The sequence below is a fragment of the Neurospora hispaniola genome, assembly GCF_033458365.1.
Source record: "Neurospora hispaniola strain FGSC 10403 chromosome Unknown B0T23scaffold_7, whole genome shotgun sequence".
Taxonomy (NCBI): Eukaryota; Fungi; Ascomycota; class Sordariomycetes; order Sordariales; family Sordariaceae; genus Neurospora; species Neurospora hispaniola.
In genome coordinates, this window is record NW_026944412.1 from 911,829 (window position 1) to 930,134 (window position 18,306).

Sequence of the window (18,306 nt, forward strand, 5' to 3'; positions counted from 1 at the left end):
GGATATGGACTGGCAAAGAATAACAGGTGGAGGTGCTGCAAACGGAATCCATCTTTAAGCTCCAGAAGAGCAAACATCGTGACACTCTCCCATGTTGATTTCCTGGATGACACTTTCCGATGATTCATACAGTAGTTGGGCCTCGAGACTGTCATCGCTGACGCCACTCCCCCGTAGTGAATGGAAGCGCGATATAACCCTCATCCATAAACAAATAGTCATACATTCGGTGGCCAGTCACAATCACGGATGAAGCTACCTGGGAAACCATAAATGGCGGTCCAAAGGGGGGGAGATATTCATATCTCAAACAGCCACTAACATCGAGCGCGACAGTGAATTACACACAAGATTACTCCATCCATCAACCCCGAACAGTTAACGCCAGTATGTGCATGAGCCAAGTCAAAACGTGGTAAAGAAACAAGGAATAGTTGCTGCCTAAGAACCCGAATTACCCATTTCACCTTACTTGAGCAGCGGAGTAGTCTCAGCAGCAGCGTCACTGTCCTGCCGGTCCATGGTAGCCTGCAACTGCTCCTGGTTATTCGCGTAGTGCTCGGGATGCGAGGTGGATCGGCCAGGCGTATGGTCCTTGGACTCGTTGCGCGCCTGGATCTCGTAGTAAATGGCCATGGAGAGCAACAAGCCTTGCATAGTCGCGGTCAAGACAAAGATGCCCCACGAGCTCCATCCGGCCCATCCTAGCCGCGCAAACAGGCTGCCTGCGAAGACGAATCCGCCCGGGGTCTGCATGCACATCATCGGAATGCTCAAGCTGCCAATGTGCTTCAGATGGTAGGTGGTCCAGATCTGAGGGATGTACTGGACAGCGGCTAGCAGAGCGGCCATGACGCCGAGCACGTTTGCCCAAATTGCGAGCTTATCGTGGGCGATGGTGCTCAAAATACCCGTGACGACAATAACTGCAAGGCCGTGCAGCAGAGTGAGAGATGCCACCAAGAGAGCGGTCTGCCACCTTGGCTGTTCTTCGACAAGCGCCGCCTCGCTATCCGGGTCGTCCGCTGCGTTGTATCGGAAGAAAACCAAAAAGAGGACGAAACTGAAGGGGGATTGTTAGCCAAAGTCATTTCGCACCGTAACCTCGCCAGAGAGACACTAACATGAATGTGAAGCATATCCATTGTACTCCCAATTGCGCGATACCAAGTAGGCCAGCCACGCAATGGAAGGTCTCAATCTCCTTGCAGCAAGCGATATCCTGACGAGACTTGGGCAGTAGGAGAATGTTTGCAAACGCAGATGTTGCCGATGTTGTCCCCAGCAAAACGAAGTAGGGCGATATCCCTTCCGATGTGCCTCTTGATATGATACGAACATGCTGTGGCAGGTAGCTGATGAGCATTCCAATGACAATGACACTGTAGAAGTCAGTCACTCACCCTTATTGATCTGGCACCCTCGTAAATGAAGTCTTACATGGAAACTATTAGGTTGACGACGCTTATCTCGCGGAGGTCCTGGCAGACGTCCCCTTGCAGGAAGGACTCCATGGCGAAGGCTTGGGGAATCGCACAGTGAGTTCAGCTCGAAGTGAAACAGAGTATAATGAAATGGCTAATGAACAATGCTAAGGTTTGTGCGATTCGATCGTAAATCGTCGAAAGAGGTCCGGGCGAGATGTAGAAGTCGGTATTAATAATGTCATGGATCCCAAGACCGGGACTGCGGGGATGGTGTTGTTGGGTTTCCAAGTCGTTGCAACCTCAGCTGCCCGGCGCACTCGCAACGCACGACTCTCTTCGTCTCTGAGTTCGAAGAGTCTTGGACCTCGGAGGCAACAGAGCTGCAACGAAGTCAAATGGTATTAGAAGTCGGTGTAGTGATGGAGTGATGGAGAAGCGATGGACAACACGCTCGCGTCGTCATCCCCGTCAGGCGGAAGCAGCTCCCATGCATGCCAAGCCTGAGGTGGTCAAAGAGGTCCTCACTGCAGCAACTGGAACTGGGGAAGCTCCAGTTGCCTGCCGCCGCCTGCGCGCTAGTGCCGCAAAGTGGTGGGTCAACCGGCCGATTGACCATTCTGTTAGAACTTCTCCTCCTCTGAAGTAGAGTGACTCCATTTATTTGCCGTAAAATACTTCACACATTCAAAGTCACTATCATCAGCCCTACATGCAGGTTGTTTGCCAAATCGGAAGCTTCTTGGAGTTGAGCTTCAATCCTCTTACAACTTTCACGTCGTCACTCATTTAATACCATAACTTTACCTGCCAGTTTGTTATCTTCATCAGTAAAACCGTTGATAGATAGGGGTAAACATAATCATCAGAAACTGTGGTAGGGATTGCTGCCAGAACAACTTTGTATCTCATCAAAAGAAAATCGGTCGAAACACCACAGACAGCCCCGTAGGCGCAGGCTTCAACATCACTACTTACACCAGACCACAATACAAAAGAATGGAGAAGCCCTCTCTCGACCTCGTGGCCATGTCCACCAACCCAGATGGTTTATCTCCATTAACAACAAAAACTTCTCAGTCTTCTCGTCAAACAGACTCATTCTTCAAAAGTGTCCAATGGCAAGTCCTCACACCTCCAACTCTTCCAGGCAGAATCCTCATGCAAAACCCAACCCGCTAACAAACACCAGGTCTGCAGACGGCACAACCCTCTTCACCTCCTCCTCCTCCAACCGAATCAACACCTTCGTCCTTCCCTCCACCCTCCTCGCGCCCCACGGTGACTCTCCCCTCACCCTCACCCCCCAAGGCACCCTCTACCTCCCCGAACCCACCGCGGCCATCGCGCCCTGTCCATACTTCGCCCTCGAACAGCCCTCAACACAATGCATTCTGACAGCCAGCACCGACCACCCAATTCATTTACACCACGCTTTTCCTCAACCACCATCAACATCATCGTCCCAATACTCGTCCCTCCACGACGACGACGATGACTCCACCTTTGGTTTCCCACAGCACAAGCAACAACAACCAAAACCCCTCGCCACCTTCCGCCTCATCCACGCCGAAACAGAGCGCTACCTCCCCATCACCTCCCTCCTCTGGTCTTTTCCAGGAACCCACTTCCTCGCCGGCTCCACCAACTGTCTCTCGCTCTTCGACGTCTCCCGACCCGACCTGGGACTCTCCGACACCCCGCTCTTGACCATCAAAACCACGGGCCCGTCTGCTCAACACAAATCCGGAAACGGAGCCCGGGTGGTGGGCATGAAGGGCACAATCTCCGCGCTGGCGATGCAACCCTTGAGTCACGGCGATTATGGTACCGGGGCCAACGTGGTAAGCGCGGGCACGTGGACGAGAAACTTGGGATTATATGATTTACATCGGGCGGGCGCTTGCGTCGCTACTTGGAATGTTGCGCAGGCTGCTTCCCTGGCAAAGATAGGGGGTCGGGGGGTGTTACAGACGGTATGGAGTCCGTGTGGACGGTATCTGGTGGTGAACGAGCGGGAGTCGAGTGGGCTTTTGGTGTATGATTTGAGGGGGACGCATCGGTTGTTGGCATGTTTGCGTGGGAGGAATGGAGAGACGAATCAGAGGTTGAGTTGTGATGTTTTCCCGGGGACGAATGAGGAAGTGGGTGGGTTTGAGGTCTGGGCGGGGACGAGGGACAGCAAGGTGGTGGTTTGGGAAGGGGTCGGAATGAGGGAGGGGAGTGTCGAGCCGAGTTATGATTTCGAGGTGGGTGCGCGGGGGTCGGCGGTAGGCGGGACGGCGATGCATATGAGCGGGTCGGTGTTGGCTACTTGTTCGGGGTCATGGAAGTTTCCGGATGATGATAGCGAGAGTTCTAGTTCCGAGTCGGAGTCGGAGTCGGAGTCGGAGTCGGAGTCTGGTTCTGATGACATTGAGTCAGGGAGCTCCAGCAATGAGAGTGACTCAGAGGAAGAGGGGATGGGGACATCGCAGCAACAACGAGGCAGAGCCAGGCCACCTCCGGCGGTTGTTGAAGAGACCAGTCTGAAGGTATGGAGTATTACTGCAGGTAACGTGGTCCAAAGCAGTCATCAGGAGGAGGTTAATGAGCCATACGAGACCTGACCTTACAGAGCTGGAGATATCCGAATTCATGGTATGTCACCACTTTGTTCACGCGAGCCTTCATTTCGCGATGAAGCTAACTTCATGTCCTGTCTGTTTTATGGCAGGTCGTGCTTGGTGGCCAAAACTTCGAAAGACAGTCTATTTTGCAGTGCTGCATGGCGAACAGTCAGCACTATATGAGTTTCCTTCGTCTTTCACCTCAACCATGTTCCCTCATCACTCCCATGGTGAAGAATTGTGGCCAAGCCCATCTTCTAACTGCTTCATGGGATCATCTGGACCTAAGCCGCCAGAGAATTCGATATCATCACTGGAAATATCAACAACCTCCTTATCCTGACTCACCCCGCTGTTGTCCACCTCTATCACATTTCCGTCTCCCCAGGGCTCATCAACCACAGCGCTCACTGCATCCAGAAGCCTCCTTCCACCAAATATTTCCGCAAACTTCTCTGCCCTCTCGTCTTTCGACATCATCAGGAAGGCCGGCAAGCCGTACAGCTTACCCTCTTTTCCACCGATCGCAACCTCATCATCAGGAACCCTGAGCATCCCAAGGACAACCTGCGCAGCAAAAACATTCATTCCCGCTCTCCGCAGGAAAAGCTCCCAACCTGTTTCCACAGGCAGCAGTATGCTCTGCCACTCTTGAGCTTCAGTTCCATAATCGCATATTGTAGCTGCCACCCACTTGGCCAGCGTCTCGGTGCCTCCGCCAACATAATAGACGTACACGTCGGTCTGCGCCTGTAGCGCACTCGCGAAACACTGGAACTCGGCGAGGGCTTTCGCGTCAGATTGGGAGAGCGGGTCCATGGTCTCACTGTGTTTGTTTCCCTCTGAGATGAGAACGATCAGCCGTTCATGACGTATTGCCACGTTCTCGACTACATTGTGGAAGGTTGGCTGTTGTTGTAGTTGCTGTTGCTGTTGCTGGCCTGGGGCTGCGGGGAGGGGTTTCTGTCTTAGTTTTACCATGGTCGTAACTACAATCCCTGTGGCTGGAGACAAGACGAAGTCGGCCTCATCGCAATTTGGCTGCTTGCTACCCGGGGGCTCATTTTCTGCCCTGAGCCGCTCATGGTCGCGTACGATGAGGTTAATTCCTGGCACCAATTTCTCCAGATGGCTCGTGACAATATTAGATACTGCAGCAGACACGATTATCCGAGGCGGAGTTTTGGGGGGGACAATGTCCGGTGAAACAGCAAGAATGATTGCGGGCGCAGGTTGAGCCTTGGGTTCCGTGGGCTTCGTGTTGGAGACGGCTGCGGATTCTGGCTGGGGCAGCGCCGGTCGGTTGAAGAAGCGGCTATGGCTGAGCTTGGTCTTTTTTGGGATGTTCATTTCGACGAAATTTTCCACAAGTGAGCCAAAGTCCAAATACTCGTTCTCGAAACCCTTCAGTACGTGTGTCGAGTTCGGCACGTCATGGTTGGTTATGTCGAGGACCCGGATCAGAGGTCCGGTAACTGGTGACGACTGCCGTTGTATGGGTCCAAGTTGCCTCTTCTTTCCACGCAAAAGGCTTGTCAGGTCTCGAGATTGCAACATGGCAAGAGGGGGCGACGATAGGCCCTGCCTAGTCTGTACATCCATGGATTGTTGAGCCTGGCAGGCATGGGCTGACCTACTGCAAGAACGGACTGTCTTGATGCTCGTGCTTGAGAGGACCAATTCTTTCGATGGGGGGACACTGGGTTCCCTTGATCTCTTCTCAAGGAGTTCATCTTTATCATCTTCATCCCTACGCAGGAACAACAGCCTAGGTTGTGAGTTGACGAAATCGGCACTTGTTTGTATCTCGCCTTCCCACGGTTCCTCCAGAAAGAAAGCAAGAACACTTGGAACAACCTCAACCGCCTCTGTTGTCAATTTTTTCTCGGCCATGTGGGCCAAGGGTGCCCATACCATTTGCTGCTCTTTGATGTTGTCTTTTCGCCATTTGATGCCCTTCCAGTCAACGTCGGTTGTTTTCCGTATCCATTCAAACATGACCTGGGCAGTCCAAAAGTGTTCGTCCCATTCACGGACAGGAATGGAGAAATCCATCACTGGAGCTGTGACTCGTGCGGTTGCGTCAAGTGGCTGAAGTTGCTCCTGCTCAACAGAACGCATCACTCTTGTTGCGGTCTCTTCAAAGAAGTCGTTCAGTCGGCCATCCGACTCACCTCCTTTGCTTGAAACTGTGTCGCTGGCCATGAGGTCCTTGGCCTCTTTCAGGTCCTCAGGTAGCAGGACGCGGGGAGGAGCCTTGTCTGCAATTACCAGGCTATCATTCGGCAGCAGAGGTACTTCTATCTTGAAATCCCGAGCAATCAGTTCCGGGGAAGACGAAGATGATGTGGACACCGAAAAATCCCCGGCTCTTATCATTCCCGATACGTCGATATCATCGTATCTGTCCGGTGATTTGGACTTCTGGGAAGCAATGCCGCTCCAGAAGTTGTTGTCTTTGGACAGAATTTTTCCTTCTACTGCCTCTAACTCTGCGCTCAAAGAAGAGTCTGGGTCGGATAGAATCGGGATCGCACAAGTTTTGTCGTCGGGAATGTAATACTCTGGTTCAGGGCGTGTTCGAGGACTCAGCGGAGGGGTTACATGCTCTACCCTGTTCAGCTAGTTCTTGTCAGTTGATGTTCTTCCGCGTAACCGAAGTAAAGTCACTTGGTGTGTTACATACCCCGCTGTACGTTGAGACGCTTTCCATGAGGTCACGCTGTTCATCGTCACCCCAGTCTGCCTTGAGACTCTGAACCAAGAACATCAGCGTGTCCTTGGTGACTTCGATTGTCTCCTTGGTAAGACTCTCCTTAAGTGCCTCGTCGCCTTTCCGCGCGCTTTCAGAAAACTCGAGACCTTCCCCTTGTGCAATATCGACCGGATGCAATGGAAGATGATGATCTGGTAGCGGGACCTTGTGAAAGGCCTTTATCCGTCTCTCCAACCTTCTGCAGTCTGCCTGGTGATCACTCCGCAGCACAGGCTGTTCAATCTTGAGCCTCAACTCGGCGGTCTCAGTGAAGCACAGTTCTGCCATATGCTCCGCTACCTCTCGGTCTGTACAAGGCTTACAGGCTTGTTGAAGGAGTGCAAGGGACTCTGCTGACACAGACCACTGCTCTGCTTTTCCGAGGATGGGCCGAAAAGCGAGCTCTTCAAGGGGCTTTTCCGATTCGATTATTTCTCCGAACTCGGTCTGAATGAGAGTTGCCGCGATACAGGCATCCCTCTCGAGTACACCCTTCCACGGATCCAGCTTCAAGCTGTCAACGGTGAGGCCATGGCATCGCGCATACTCGTCTGCATCTGGATCATCCGAGATGGATGATCGATCACAGTCGCTTGTTGCTGTGCACGCATTGCTGGGCAGAGAACTTTCTAAGGAGACCAGATCGGTGCTCGTTTCAAGGTCCATCTTGTGGTCTTGCGATCGTCAACGGTCTCGTACCCCCGGGTATCAATGCTTCTAAAGATGGTGGATGAGTGATGACGGCGTGGATAAAGATGTCAGAAAAACATCACAGATGTCCTATGGCATAGAGGCATGCTGTGGTGGGAACTTGGCCACACGTCAATGTGTTGTTCACTCTCGACATTTCGAAACTCTCAGGTCTCCGCATCTCATTTCGCCGTCTGCATACTGTTGGTCAGTAGGAAGTAGCGATGCCTCACGCTTTCCTCACTTCCACCATACATCCTCCGCGCCTTCCAATTGGCAGAGAAAACAGCAGAGCGGGAGCCCGGCATTTCTCACGCTTCCCACCTTTTTGAATTCAGTTGTGTATCGAAATTTCTGACTCCAGTCTCGAGCCAGAAAAGTCAACCACCCGAGTCACTTAGTTCCTCTAGTACCTGGTACAAGACCAATAATTGACACGAACTTGGGATTTATTATCTCCCATCAACAACCCGATGAAGCGAACATAAGGCTTGCAGGTGAGCTCACCAGGCGGTGAGATGTCATCACGCAAACTTTCTCGAAATGTTTTACCTTGGCTTGGCTTCGACCTTGCCGTCCGCGGCGATGTCACTCTGGACGGCCCGTTGCCGCCAAAGGATCGCCCTCCCGTCTACCTACTACAGTCCAGTACTGGTTTGTTTGTTAGCTCGAGACCTTGCGTCAACCTTCCTATACGTTTTCATTAGTTAGCTAATGCGTGATCTTACCTTTGAGCAAGGCTATTTCTAATATCAAATATGCCACATCAATTCTTGCCAATGCCTTTGTAATTTGTACATAGCTATTTTGATTTGTCCTTCGTCTAGTGGACAGAGTATAGTAGATATGCCTAGTGTACCCAGCTAGCATCGGACTGTATGTAACACCCCCAACCTAAACTCTTTTAGGACAAATAGTGCAGTCCCCATACTTATGCTCTCCCAGATCGTCACAACATGAAGACACCTCGACCTGCATATGGACCACGCACTTTCCGAGACATGGACATCCGACCAGCCAGTTTCAGTGTTACCCCAGCATGTGAATCTCTTATCTGTTAGCGTTACCATCACTTTGGCTGCCATTCCTTATCTGACAGCTTCCATTCCCGTTGCTTTTCTGGATTTGGTAATACAACCCCCTGGGTTCTTTTTCCCAGCTTGTCGCCCTCAAGATGTCACCGTCCAGATTCTACGAAAATGGCAATGAGGTGGGAGCTGGCCAAATGGATTAAAAAATCCACGTGTCGATAAGAAGGCTCAATAAGAGAGGAGAAAGCATGATCCGGCTGCTCTATGGTCCACGCTCTGTTCCTATAACTCCAGTCGTTTGTCTACTTTTTCTCTGTCTCTATCATTGATTCCCAAAATTTTGACCCATTCGCACGACACCTCCTCACAATGCCCGAGATGGCGGTGTCACCCGTTCTCGCAGCCTGGGAGGCTTGCGACAAGACAGACACTCTCTTCGTCCTCATCTGCACCGTCATCTGCTGGACCATTGTACCAACTGTAAGAGGCTCCCCTTTCTCAACACGTTCCGGCATATTCAACCATCATACTGACTATTGCTGGTTGACGAACAGGTCGGCATAGCCTACTCAGGATACACATGGAAGCGCAACGCCCTCCACGCCGCCATGCCCGCCATCCTCACCATCGCAACTTGCTCGATCCAGTGGTTCATTATTGGATACACACTAGCCTACGGCGAGGGCGGCTGGTTCTTTGGTTCTCTCAAGCACTTCTTCCATAAGAATGTGCTTTCTGAGCCTGTGGGAACCATCCCTGCGATCTTATTCAGCGAGTTTCAGTTGGTTTTTGAGGCGACGGTTTGTGCAATTGCTGTGGGCGGATTTTGCGAGAGGGGGAGGCTGTTGCCGGTTATTCCGTTCATCTTTGTGAGTAACCATTGACTGGGAACTTGGGCAGTTTTATGAAGGGTGAAGAGATAATGAAGTGCTGATGGCTAGGAACTAAACAGCTATGGGCGACATTTATCTACTGCCCGCTGGCACATATGGTTTGGGGCGGAGGCTTGCTTGGAGAGAATTTGGGTGTGCTGGACTTTGCAGGAGGTAAGTCGACAATCTCAAACAGCAACCTACATTCAGATTATGAAGCGAGAGGACAACCGTTGACCAAGACCCCCCATCATCCAGGAACTCCCGTCCACGTCTGCTCCGGCGCCACCGCGACCGCCATCAGCATCTACCTCTCCTACCCGCTCTTCCGCTCGCGCAAGTCCGACGTGCGTACGCCCACCCATATCCGCATCCACCGACCGGGTAACTCTTTCTTCCAGCTTCTGTCCTTAATCATCATCTGGGGCTCCTGGCTCGCCTTCGATGCGGGAACCACCCTGGCCCTCAACTTCCAGTCCGTCATGGCCCTCTGCGTCACCAACTTGTGCGCCGCCTCGGGCGCGCTGACCTGGAACCTCATCACCTTCTACGAGACGGGCAAGTGGTCCATCGACTCGACCTTCATGGGCGCCATTTCCGGTCTTGTCATGATCACCCCCTCGGCTGGGTTCATCGACATGCCGACCGCCTGTTTCTTTGGTGTTTTCGGGGCTGTGCTCTGTCGTCAGGCGTTGAGGATCAAGTTCACCAAATTTGCGCATCATTGGAGGTGGGTTGATAATGGTGATACATTTGCAACGCACTGCATTGGTGGTGTGGCTGCAACCATTATGACGGGGCTGTTTGCGCAGAAGGAGGTAGCTGCGTATGGTGGTGTAGAGGTTGCGGGAGGTGTCATCTTCGATGGCAATATTCGTCAACTTTGGGTGCAAATGGTTGAGGCTGTTGTTGGTTTCACATGGGCGTTTTGCGGGTCGTATATCATTATTGCTTTGATTGATTGCGTTCCTGGGCTTGAGGTTTTGGCTGTTGATAAGTAAGTCCCTGCCCCCTTGTTTTTTTTTCTTTATCTATTTTTCTCCCTCTCTCTTACTGGGCTCGGTAAATGCTGACTGATTTTGTGATTACAGACACATCAGCCAAGGCCTTGATATGAACGAGGTTGAAGAGTTTTTGGGTAACTTGGAGTATCCTGATGAAGTTGACTATGCACCAACTGCAAGGGGAACCATTTCTCTGGAATAAATGCCTGGGTAGCTGGTGAGGAAACTATATCCAAAAGGGGTAAGTATTATATATACAGAACTATATGAGCAGTTCAGAATTACACCAAGTTTGAACAAACTAAAGGAGCACATAGGATCCTCCAAACCCAAAATTCATAACCCAGTCATTGGCTACGTTGTACAATGAACATTCACAGCATCCCATCATCCAAATAAACTATGCAATCCCGTCCGACTCATCACATCGAGCCAATGCGTTCGCCTCGGCGTATCAATCTCCTTATCATACGCGCTCCACACAGCATGCAGCAACTGCTTAGCCACCCCTATCGGCTTAGGCGGCAACGACAGCTCGAGCTGACCAAGACGGTCAATGAGAAACGACCGAGCCCGCAATATCTTGACTGCCTGCACATCCTCCTCATTTTCCCCTGATGGCGATGACGAAGTTGGCGACCCCGATCCTGATCCAATGCCACCAATACCCGCAGGCAACCCCGAAATTCCCAAGCCCAAGTCTGTTGGTGACGATGACTCCAAACTCAACAGATAACTATACTCCCCTTGCCCCATTGCCGTCTTGCTATCGAACCTCAAACCGCTGCCCGCGCAGAGACAGAGCAGAGGTTGAATACACCGCAGACTGCTTGCGGGTATCCGATCGAGAATGTCAGTGATGTGTAGAGCTAGGGGCGATACCCATTTTGTCCAGATGATTGCCGGGTCGGTGGCGTCCGCCCCTGCCCCCGCTGCGTCGAGGTCGGGTATCCGCTTGGCGGCGAGATCGGGGAAGGATTCGTAGAGTTGCAGGAGGGAGCAGAGGCGGTACGTCTCGGTCGCGAGGCGGAGGTCCTTGGCCATCTTTGGGGTGTTATCGTTAGGCATGGAGGCAGCGGTTAGCTGTTTGTGCGTGGTGTTCCAATGGTTGGAGGTCGAGTCGTCGTTGTCCTCGGTTGGTACGTCAATAGCCAGCAGTGCTTCCTCGATACGCGTAGCTTCCTTGATATCTTTCATGGCGCTTTGCAGGGCCCGTATTGTCGTTCCATCGTTATGTCGCCATCGGCTGCGTGATCGCCTACAGAGCGCAATGGCTTTACCGAACAATCGAAAAACGTCCGCCGAAACGCCGGTCCAGGGATGAGGCGTGGAATGGACCAGAGTGCCTTGAACGGTAGAGGTGGGTGGATCCGGCCAGCTGAGCATATTCTTCAAGTCAGCCTCGTCATCACTTACCACGCTGCGAAGCATTTCTTCATAAATGAGACAGCCGTTGAAGAAATCAAGCAGTTCCTTGTCCTCCGGACTCAGAGTCCAGCTGTTCAGCGCTTGCAGCACGGCTCTCGCTTGGCGGAGGTACTGTTGCCCCAGCTGACGGGCTTCCATCCAGCACATGGATGAGCTCATGCAGAAGAGTGAGAGGAGGAGGCCACGCGGGAAGGTGGTGCAGCGCCCGTTGAAGAAGCTGACGAGCTCGGCTTTGATGGCCTCGGTTGCTAGACGTGGCGCCATGCGGGCTGTCTCGCGCATCACGGCGGGAAGCTTTTCTACCAGGGAAGCAGCAGAGATAGATTGCAGGCTATAGAACACAGGCGCGGAGGTGTTCCACAGGACGGAGGTTAAGCGTCGGTAGGGGTTGGAGGCGGAGTCGTAGGCGGACCAGGAGGTACAGACGGACTTGAACCAGTGTTCGATGAGAAAGGAGCGGATGTCCACGACGGGCTGGGTTAGAGTCAAGGCTTGGCCGGGTGGAGCGAAGGCACGTTTGTCGTTTTGGAAGGGTGTTGTAGTCATCGAACCGTAGAAGCCATCTTGTTCTTCCGCTGAAGTCCCAGGGACAGGCGAGGGTAGAGGTGAAGAGGAAATAGACGGTGTCAAGAATGACAGTGAGGGCGGTGGTGTCTGCGCATGGTGGTATGCAGGCGGTGTCTGAGGAACAGGTGCTTTGGCAGTAGGCCTGGCATTACGGGCACCACTTGACGGTTGATTTTCTTTGGACGGGACAATGGACGCGGATGCGGCAGTGACAAGCTGTTCAAAGTTTTCTGGCTGGATTGGCTGTGCTGGAAGAGCAACTTCGTGCTTGGTCGACCACTGCAGACGCTGCTGATAGCCAGGACATGCGATTTGCTTAAGGGCACAGTTCTTGCATCCTGGTTTTCCCTCGTCGCATCGTAGCTATACCCTCGGGAGTCAGTACACTCGGCTCTGCGTCGATCATCGCCGTCATCCACAACTTCAGATCGATACGGCATGATTGGGAACGGCCGAAGAGAATTAGCAGAAAGATCACCTACACGTCTTTGCTTGCAGTTACGGCAGCCACTGCGGCTCTTCTGTCTATTCTTCATCGGGGCACGAGTTTGCGCCATGCTCAGTCGGTTCTAATATAGCTTGATGTCACCTTTCGAGATTATCGCCTCGTCTATCGCAAAAGCGGTTGCCGGATACCAACTCGCCAAGGTGTAAGAAGAAATCTGGAAATAGACCTTGTGGTCGAAGTGATCCAGGCGGTGTTGAGGATCGATAGGAGCGGGAATAAGACCAATCCATGCCATGGTCAATGCCACTAGTGGCGGAGATGGGGGGAATTTGTCAGAAATTGTAAGGATGCGCAAAGTAACGGAAATTACGGAAAAACACATGACTATTTCCGCCAAACTTTCCACACATAATACGTCTAGATGTAAGTGCTCGGGAACACGGATATGGTTACAAGTCCCAGGTTTTTGCTTCATCTAGATCAAAATACTACTTTCATAGGTAGCGACGCTGAATGTTGGTCTTCAACTGTAGGCCGTTATATTTCCCCATTTTTGGTTAGTCATTAATGTTAGTACCTTGCAGTCAGAAAGGGAATGGCAATTTGGGATGAGCTGCACGGGCTGTCTTTTTGTACTTTGGAAATTTGGATGTGTTCGGTATTTCGATAAATTTGGAAATCTTGTTATTTTCTTACATATTGACCGTCAATACATCCCACCCTCGTTCCGACCTCCAGGATCGCTCTGATACACCAAAGTGACGGGGACGAGGGGGCGGCGACGTAACAGAAAGACTAGATCTTGTGTGTCAGTGTTATCGACAGTAAGAGGAAGAGATGATTGACTGATAAGGCCGTTTATCGTGGCCAATAGTAATGGTCCCGACAGTTTAGTTAGCTCGATGCGGGTATGCATCGTCAAGCGGGATTGGTCCACTAGACATGTCGGATCAACGGGGGTTGAAACCAAGGAACGTGAGCTGAAGAAAGGCTTTTATTCTGCTAGGCCCGGACAAGTATAGCTGTACAGCTATGTTCCTTTTGCTCCTCATGAAGGGAGTGAAAGATGGCGGTCAATCGGTGGTCTTCCAAGCTACAATGCTATGGGCCAGGTTAGCGGAGCGAAATATATAGTGTGGTAATCTCGCGGTAAACTGAGACTAATGCTGATGAGACTTTAGGAATGCTGGGTGTCACGTTTCAGTGGAGGAAACCGGACAGCGAGCGGGTGATGAGGGGAAGTGGAAGGCAACTCTGATATCTCTAAGGATAGATAGGTAGCTTATAGTAGATAACGCAGCTTGTCCCCGATTTCGGGCAATTCTCATGCATTTTGTCTCCCCGGATACGGCCAATGTCGGCGGGGACGGCTCTTCCCACAATGTCCAGGATCCACTGCCATGCGCCTTCCTTGTTCTATTTTAGACTACCCGTCGCTTATTGACGGGTAAGGTGAAATTGGTTGCTTCGTCTCTTTTTTCTTCGACCAGGCTTGTGTGGACTGGCCTGTGCGATCGTCGTGTTCATTCCCAAGCTCTTCATTATGACCGCCATCAGCTTCTACTGTTTGAAGTCTGATATCAGTATAAGTACTGATTGTAGCTTTTCGGGTGGCTGTGGGTGTGAAGTTGAAGTTGGATCGCGAAGCCAGAGTGCAGTTGTCGTCCCTTGTCGAATGGTTGCCAGTGCCCTGGCTGGGGAGTGGGAGGAAGTTGTGGAGAGTAGGGGCAGGGGAGGAAGATGAGTACATAAGTATGTAGTGGAGTGGAATGGACGTGGGGGAGAGACTCAATTATGCTACCCGGTGCCCGTACGTGTAATTTACACAAGGGATGGGAGCGCGGACATCCAGCTGGACTTGCCACTGGACATTTGTGCCTACGCCTATAGATTTGAAATCTCAAAGCACTAACAATAACGATTACAGGCAAGATGGCCGAGCGGTCTAAGGCGCTGTGTTCAGGATATCTGAGTATCGCAGTCCGAAAGGGCGTGGGTTCGAATCCCACTCTTGTCACTAAACTTTTGCTATTTTTTCTGATTCCATTGTGGAAACTACCTTTCATTTCTTTCTTTTTGCTTCTTAGGAATTGAGACGAAACGAATTCGAGACTTTGCTTAAATGGTATAGTTGAATAGATGTAGGAACTCGAGGTATCTAATTGTAAAATCGGGAAAGTACAACTAGAGTGTTACGATGGGTTGGTGGGAACGGTAAGGGTAGCTGAAAGGGTCTAGATAATAATTGAAAAGCATGTTTCAACTTTCAAGATCCAAGTTACAATATTCAAGATCGGGAGTGCCATGATCAGAAAGAATAGGTAATGGATGTGGCAACACCTAGGAACGTTAACCGTAGGTTTCGACAAGCAAACAAACTAGTGATGAATTGAATATAAATATATAGGTATATATATTAGCCAGGCACAAACCTCATAATCAGACTCACAGAAACTGACAAAATTTAGAGATCATCAAATCCTCATAAGGACCATTCAACCTCCCTATCAACTCTTCACAAACAGACACAACACCTGCTTCAACCTAGAGTCTACTAGCAGCAGCCAAACTTCTCTCCCCATCAACCAACACACACCACCCCTCCCCTCCCCAGCCTCCCTTCCCAGCCACGACCGCCTGGAAATTCTCATTCGCATATGCCAACACCTCATCATTGAAAGTTCCCGGCTGGAGCCAGACAGCAGGCACGCCGAGCTCCTTGGCCTCCTGGAGCGTCTTGAGCGTGATGGCGGGACCAGTAATGATAGAAACCGAAGTCTCCTTGGGGTTCTCGAGCTCCGAAAGGGACTTGATGGCGGGGTAGGGTTGCCCGTTGACGGTGAGGGTGGCGCCTTGGGGGTTGATGGGCGTGGCGGGAAGATCACGGTCTGCGTACCATTTGAAGACTGGATGGGTGTTAGTGGTGTGTGGACAATGTGGGTGGAGGTTGTGGATAAGGGATAGGGATACGGAAGAAGAATAGGACAAAACGAACCTTTGTAACCGAACTTCTCCGTGTTAGTGCTGGCGCCGACTACGGCGAACTTGGGAGAGGAGAAGAAGATCTTGGCGGTTGCGTCGCTGGCGGACATTTTGAGGTTTGGTGTTGACGTAAAGAAGTGGTGTTGTTGATAGCTTGGAGTGATAAAGTGTGGTAGTTGCTCTTGAAAGCGGGCTGGATATCTTGTGCTAGGTTTGAGGATGTGTTTTAGAAACACAAAAGGAGACTGCGATACCAGGGACATAAGGTCGGTTTATATGTTTGCCGGAAAGACTAGTTAGTGCCTGACAAATAATCAAAGTTGCACCAAGGTGAGCTAAGGTAGTCAAGTTGCCCACTCTATTCTAGGACATGTCTCCATGGCGACATTCGGGTGTTGATGGAGTTAGTTGACCTCGCCGTCGAGGTGATGCTATTTTCCCGTGTCTACGCCCCCTGGGCCCCTGAGCAGATCCCGTAGGAAGCTAACCACTCAAACAGCCATATCCCAGGCAACCCCGCGCTATCTACGAGGACCCCGATGACGTGCCCACCGCGTGCCGTAGGGGTACATGTGATGTTGGTGCGCTCAGCCCCCACCACAACTAATCAGTAATTGATCCTGATGGTTTCTTGTGTAACTGTATATCTTCAGATGTTGGATTATCGACATTTGTCCAATGGTGATATTGTCCATCGAATGCCGGTTCCTGATTTGGAATTGGAGTCCCAATGTTGCAGTTGCTGTTCGGTGAATCAAGGCCAGGTGATGTAACGCAACCGAGGCTTCGACGGAAATCGTCGGATCCGTGAACTTCGGCGATCAGTAACTTGTTCAGAGAACCAAAGGATAATTCGGAATGCCGGCGCGGGTGATGCCTGGAAGGAGCGAGCCAAGGAAGGATGATAAGGATGTCGCCATCCATGAGCCGTCTCAACGCCTCGGTATCGGATATAAAAAGCCTTGTGCCGTTGACAGGATAATTCAGTCTGCCTGTTTCCCCAGACAATATTGGTATCGCAACATCAGGCACGGAATTTCTTCAACGGACTATCTTACTGACCACTCGGATTTAATTTGGATCAATTGTTCGTGATTTAGTGTGTTTGTTAGGGTGGTCTTTGAGAATGTCCATCTTCGGGTAAGTCTCCACCTCTTGTTTACTTGCCTACTGACAGCATTGGCGCATTGCTTACTGTAATCATTGACATGTTCCCACGATAGCCGCTCGACGTACTCCTCTGCTGGGTATGCTGCCTTTCGGCCCTCATATCCCTCGGTTCTTTACGACCGGGTGTTGAGATTTCACGGCAAAGAGGCCCCTTCCTTCCCATCACCATCGTCGTCTTCGCCGGCAGCTGGAACACTGCTGGACCTTGGCTGCGGGCATGGCTTGGTGGCGCGCGCACTCGCTCCCTATTTCAGCCGTGTTATCGCCCTTGATCCTTCGGCCGGCATGATTGAACAGGCTCGCAAGCTGACCGGCGACAACTCCAAGATTACGTTCAAGCAAGGCGGAGCCGAGGACCTTTCTTTCCTTGACGACAATGCCGTTGACTGTGTGGTTGCTGGCCAAGCGGCGCATTGGTTTGACTACTCCAAGGTCTGGCCAGCACTTGCACGGGTCGTGAAGCGCGGCGGAACCCTGGCTTTCTGGGGTTACAAGGACCACATCATCGTTGGGCGACCGGAAACAACGCCCATCTTTGACAGGTTCATCTACGGCGAGACGGAGCCGGCGCCGGGCGTGGAAAGCATGATGCGTTTTTGGGAACAGCCCGGCCGGAACATATTACGGGATTCACTGCGGGAGGTAGTTCCTCCCGAGACGGAATGGGAACATGTGGCCCGCATTGCTTGGGATCCCAATCATGAGACGGGCGACATTAGCGATGCTCCGGAAGAGGCCACTTGGTTGCGTCGGAGGCTCAAGTTGGGCGAGTTGGCGAGCTATATTCGCACGTTCAGTGCCTTCAGTGGTTGGAGAAGCGCCCATCCCGAGATGAAGTGCAGGGCGGACGGAGGAGAGGGCGACATTGTTGACTTGATGTTTGACGAGGTTGTTGCTGCGGTGCCGGAATGGAAAGCGGCGGGGGATCGATGGGCCGAAATCGAGGTTGATGCTGTTTGGGGAACCGCTTTGTTGATGGCGAAGAGACGATGAATTGGTGGTGTATGATTATTAGAATCGCGGTAAATCCGTCAACGTGTGTCGTACCCCTTTTGATAGGTAGGATATCAGGATTCAGAAGGAGACGATACTGTACTGTACAGTGGTGGCTGACGTTGAACTTGCTATCCGGGCAGTGTCACCGGCCCCCTTGCTTGACCAAAGTGCCCTCTGTTGATGTCTCTCTCGATTGGGCTAGCTAGCGGGCATGCAGTGCTGCTGTATCGCGAGTTGTCACCGGTGGGTGGTTGCCCTCCATTGGCTGCCACCGCGACTGGGATGCGGGCGCATAAGGTCGGGTACTGCGCAATGGCACAGACCAGTCAG

The 18,306-nt window shown here is 51.7% G+C and overlaps 7 protein-coding genes and 1 non-coding gene across 8 annotated transcripts; 4 read left to right on the forward strand and 4 right to left on the reverse strand.

The window, feature by feature from the left end:
- Positions 1-311: 311 nt before the first annotated feature.
- On the reverse strand, positions 312-1,666 carry B0T23DRAFT_210123 (uncharacterized protein). Its single transcript, XM_062833541.1, has 3 exons — positions 1,441-1,666; positions 1,125-1,382; positions 312-1,063 (listed from the first exon to the last, which is right to left on the reverse strand). The coding sequence occupies exons 1-3, from the start codon at positions 1,512-1,514 to the stop codon at positions 469-471; spliced, it is 927 nt and encodes a 308-aa protein (XP_062689732.1). The 5' UTR covers positions 1,515-1,666; the 3' UTR covers positions 312-468.
- A 248-nt stretch (positions 1,667-1,914) lies between these two features.
- Positions 1,915-4,033, forward strand: B0T23DRAFT_414642 (uncharacterized protein; the record flags this gene model as incomplete). The annotated part of the gene is made up of 3 exons (XM_062839571.1): positions 1,915-2,018; positions 2,306-2,472; positions 2,505-4,033. The coding sequence occupies 3 exons, from the start codon at positions 1,915-1,917 to the stop codon at positions 4,031-4,033; spliced, it is 1,800 nt and encodes a 599-aa protein (XP_062689733.1).
- Positions 4,034-4,252: 219 nt separating this feature from the next.
- On the reverse strand, positions 4,253-7,454 carry B0T23DRAFT_322770 (uncharacterized protein; the record flags this gene model as incomplete). Its single annotated transcript, XM_062835323.1, has 4 exons — positions 4,253-6,096; positions 6,208-6,655; positions 6,720-6,940; positions 7,112-7,454. The coding sequence occupies 4 exons, from the start codon at positions 7,452-7,454 to the stop codon at positions 4,253-4,255; spliced, it is 2,856 nt and encodes a 951-aa protein (XP_062689734.1).
- A 1,329-nt stretch (positions 7,455-8,783) lies between these two features.
- Positions 8,784-10,680, forward strand: B0T23DRAFT_210254 (ammonium transporter AmtB-like domain-containing protein). The gene is made up of 5 exons (XM_062833542.1): positions 8,784-8,989; positions 9,064-9,378; positions 9,462-9,555; positions 9,640-10,378; positions 10,473-10,680. Exons 1-5 carry the CDS (start codon positions 8,879-8,881, stop codon positions 10,585-10,587), a joined length of 1,374 nt encoding a protein of 457 aa, XP_062689735.1. The 5' UTR covers positions 8,784-8,878; the 3' UTR covers positions 10,588-10,680.
- A 92-nt stretch (positions 10,681-10,772) lies between these two features.
- B0T23DRAFT_323721 (fungal-specific transcription factor domain-containing protein) lies at positions 10,773-12,916 on the reverse strand (the record flags this gene model as incomplete). The annotated part of the gene is made up of 2 exons (XM_062835370.1): positions 10,773-12,743; positions 12,863-12,916. The coding sequence occupies 2 exons, from the start codon at positions 12,914-12,916 to the stop codon at positions 10,773-10,775; spliced, it is 2,025 nt and encodes a 674-aa protein (XP_062689736.1).
- Positions 12,917-14,754: 1,838 nt separating this feature from the next.
- B0T23DRAFT_t295 lies at positions 14,755-14,845 on the forward strand. Its single transcript has one exon. It is a non-coding gene; the product is annotated as a tRNA-Leu (tRNA).
- Positions 14,846-15,372: 527 nt separating this feature from the next.
- Positions 15,373-15,920, reverse strand: B0T23DRAFT_322941 (CoA binding domain-containing protein; the record flags this gene model as incomplete). Its single annotated transcript, XM_062835327.1, has 2 exons — positions 15,373-15,734; positions 15,824-15,920. 2 exons carry the CDS (start codon positions 15,918-15,920, stop codon positions 15,373-15,375), a joined length of 459 nt encoding a protein of 152 aa, XP_062689737.1.
- A 538-nt stretch (positions 15,921-16,458) lies between these two features.
- B0T23DRAFT_386276 (S-adenosyl-L-methionine-dependent methyltransferase) lies at positions 16,459-18,132 on the forward strand. Its single transcript, XM_062837602.1, has 2 exons — positions 16,459-16,950; positions 17,034-18,132. Exons 1-2 carry the CDS (start codon positions 16,937-16,939, stop codon positions 17,971-17,973), a joined length of 954 nt encoding a protein of 317 aa, XP_062689738.1. The 5' UTR covers positions 16,459-16,936; the 3' UTR covers positions 17,974-18,132.
- The last annotated feature ends 174 nt before the right edge of the window (positions 18,133-18,306 follow it).

Bases quoted from the DNA above. Each gene is read 5' to 3' on its own strand.
- B0T23DRAFT_210254 (XM_062833542.1), top strand. From the start codon at position 8,879: ATGCCCGAGATGGCGGTGTCACCCGTTCTCGCAGCCTGGGAGGCTTGC. The intron at 8,990-9,063 runs GTAAGAGGCTCC...GTTGACGAACAG, and splicing joins GCTGGACCATTGTACCAACT to GTCGGCATAGCCTACTCAGG. The intron at 10,379-10,472 runs GTAAGTCCCTGC...TTGTGATTACAG, and splicing joins GAGGTTTTGGCTGTTGATAA to ACACATCAGCCAAGGCCTTG.
- B0T23DRAFT_210123 (XM_062833541.1), bottom strand. From the start codon at position 1,514: ATGGAGTCCTTCCTGCAAGGGGACGTCTGCCAGGACCTCCGCGAGATA. The intron at 1,383-1,440 runs GTAAGACTTCAT...TGACTTCTACAG, and splicing joins GTCAACCTAATAGTTTCCAT to TGTCATTGTCATTGGAATGC. The intron at 1,064-1,124 runs GTTAGTGTCTCT...ATCCCCCTTCAG, and splicing joins TGGATATGCTTCACATTCAT to TTTCGTCCTCTTTTTGGTTT.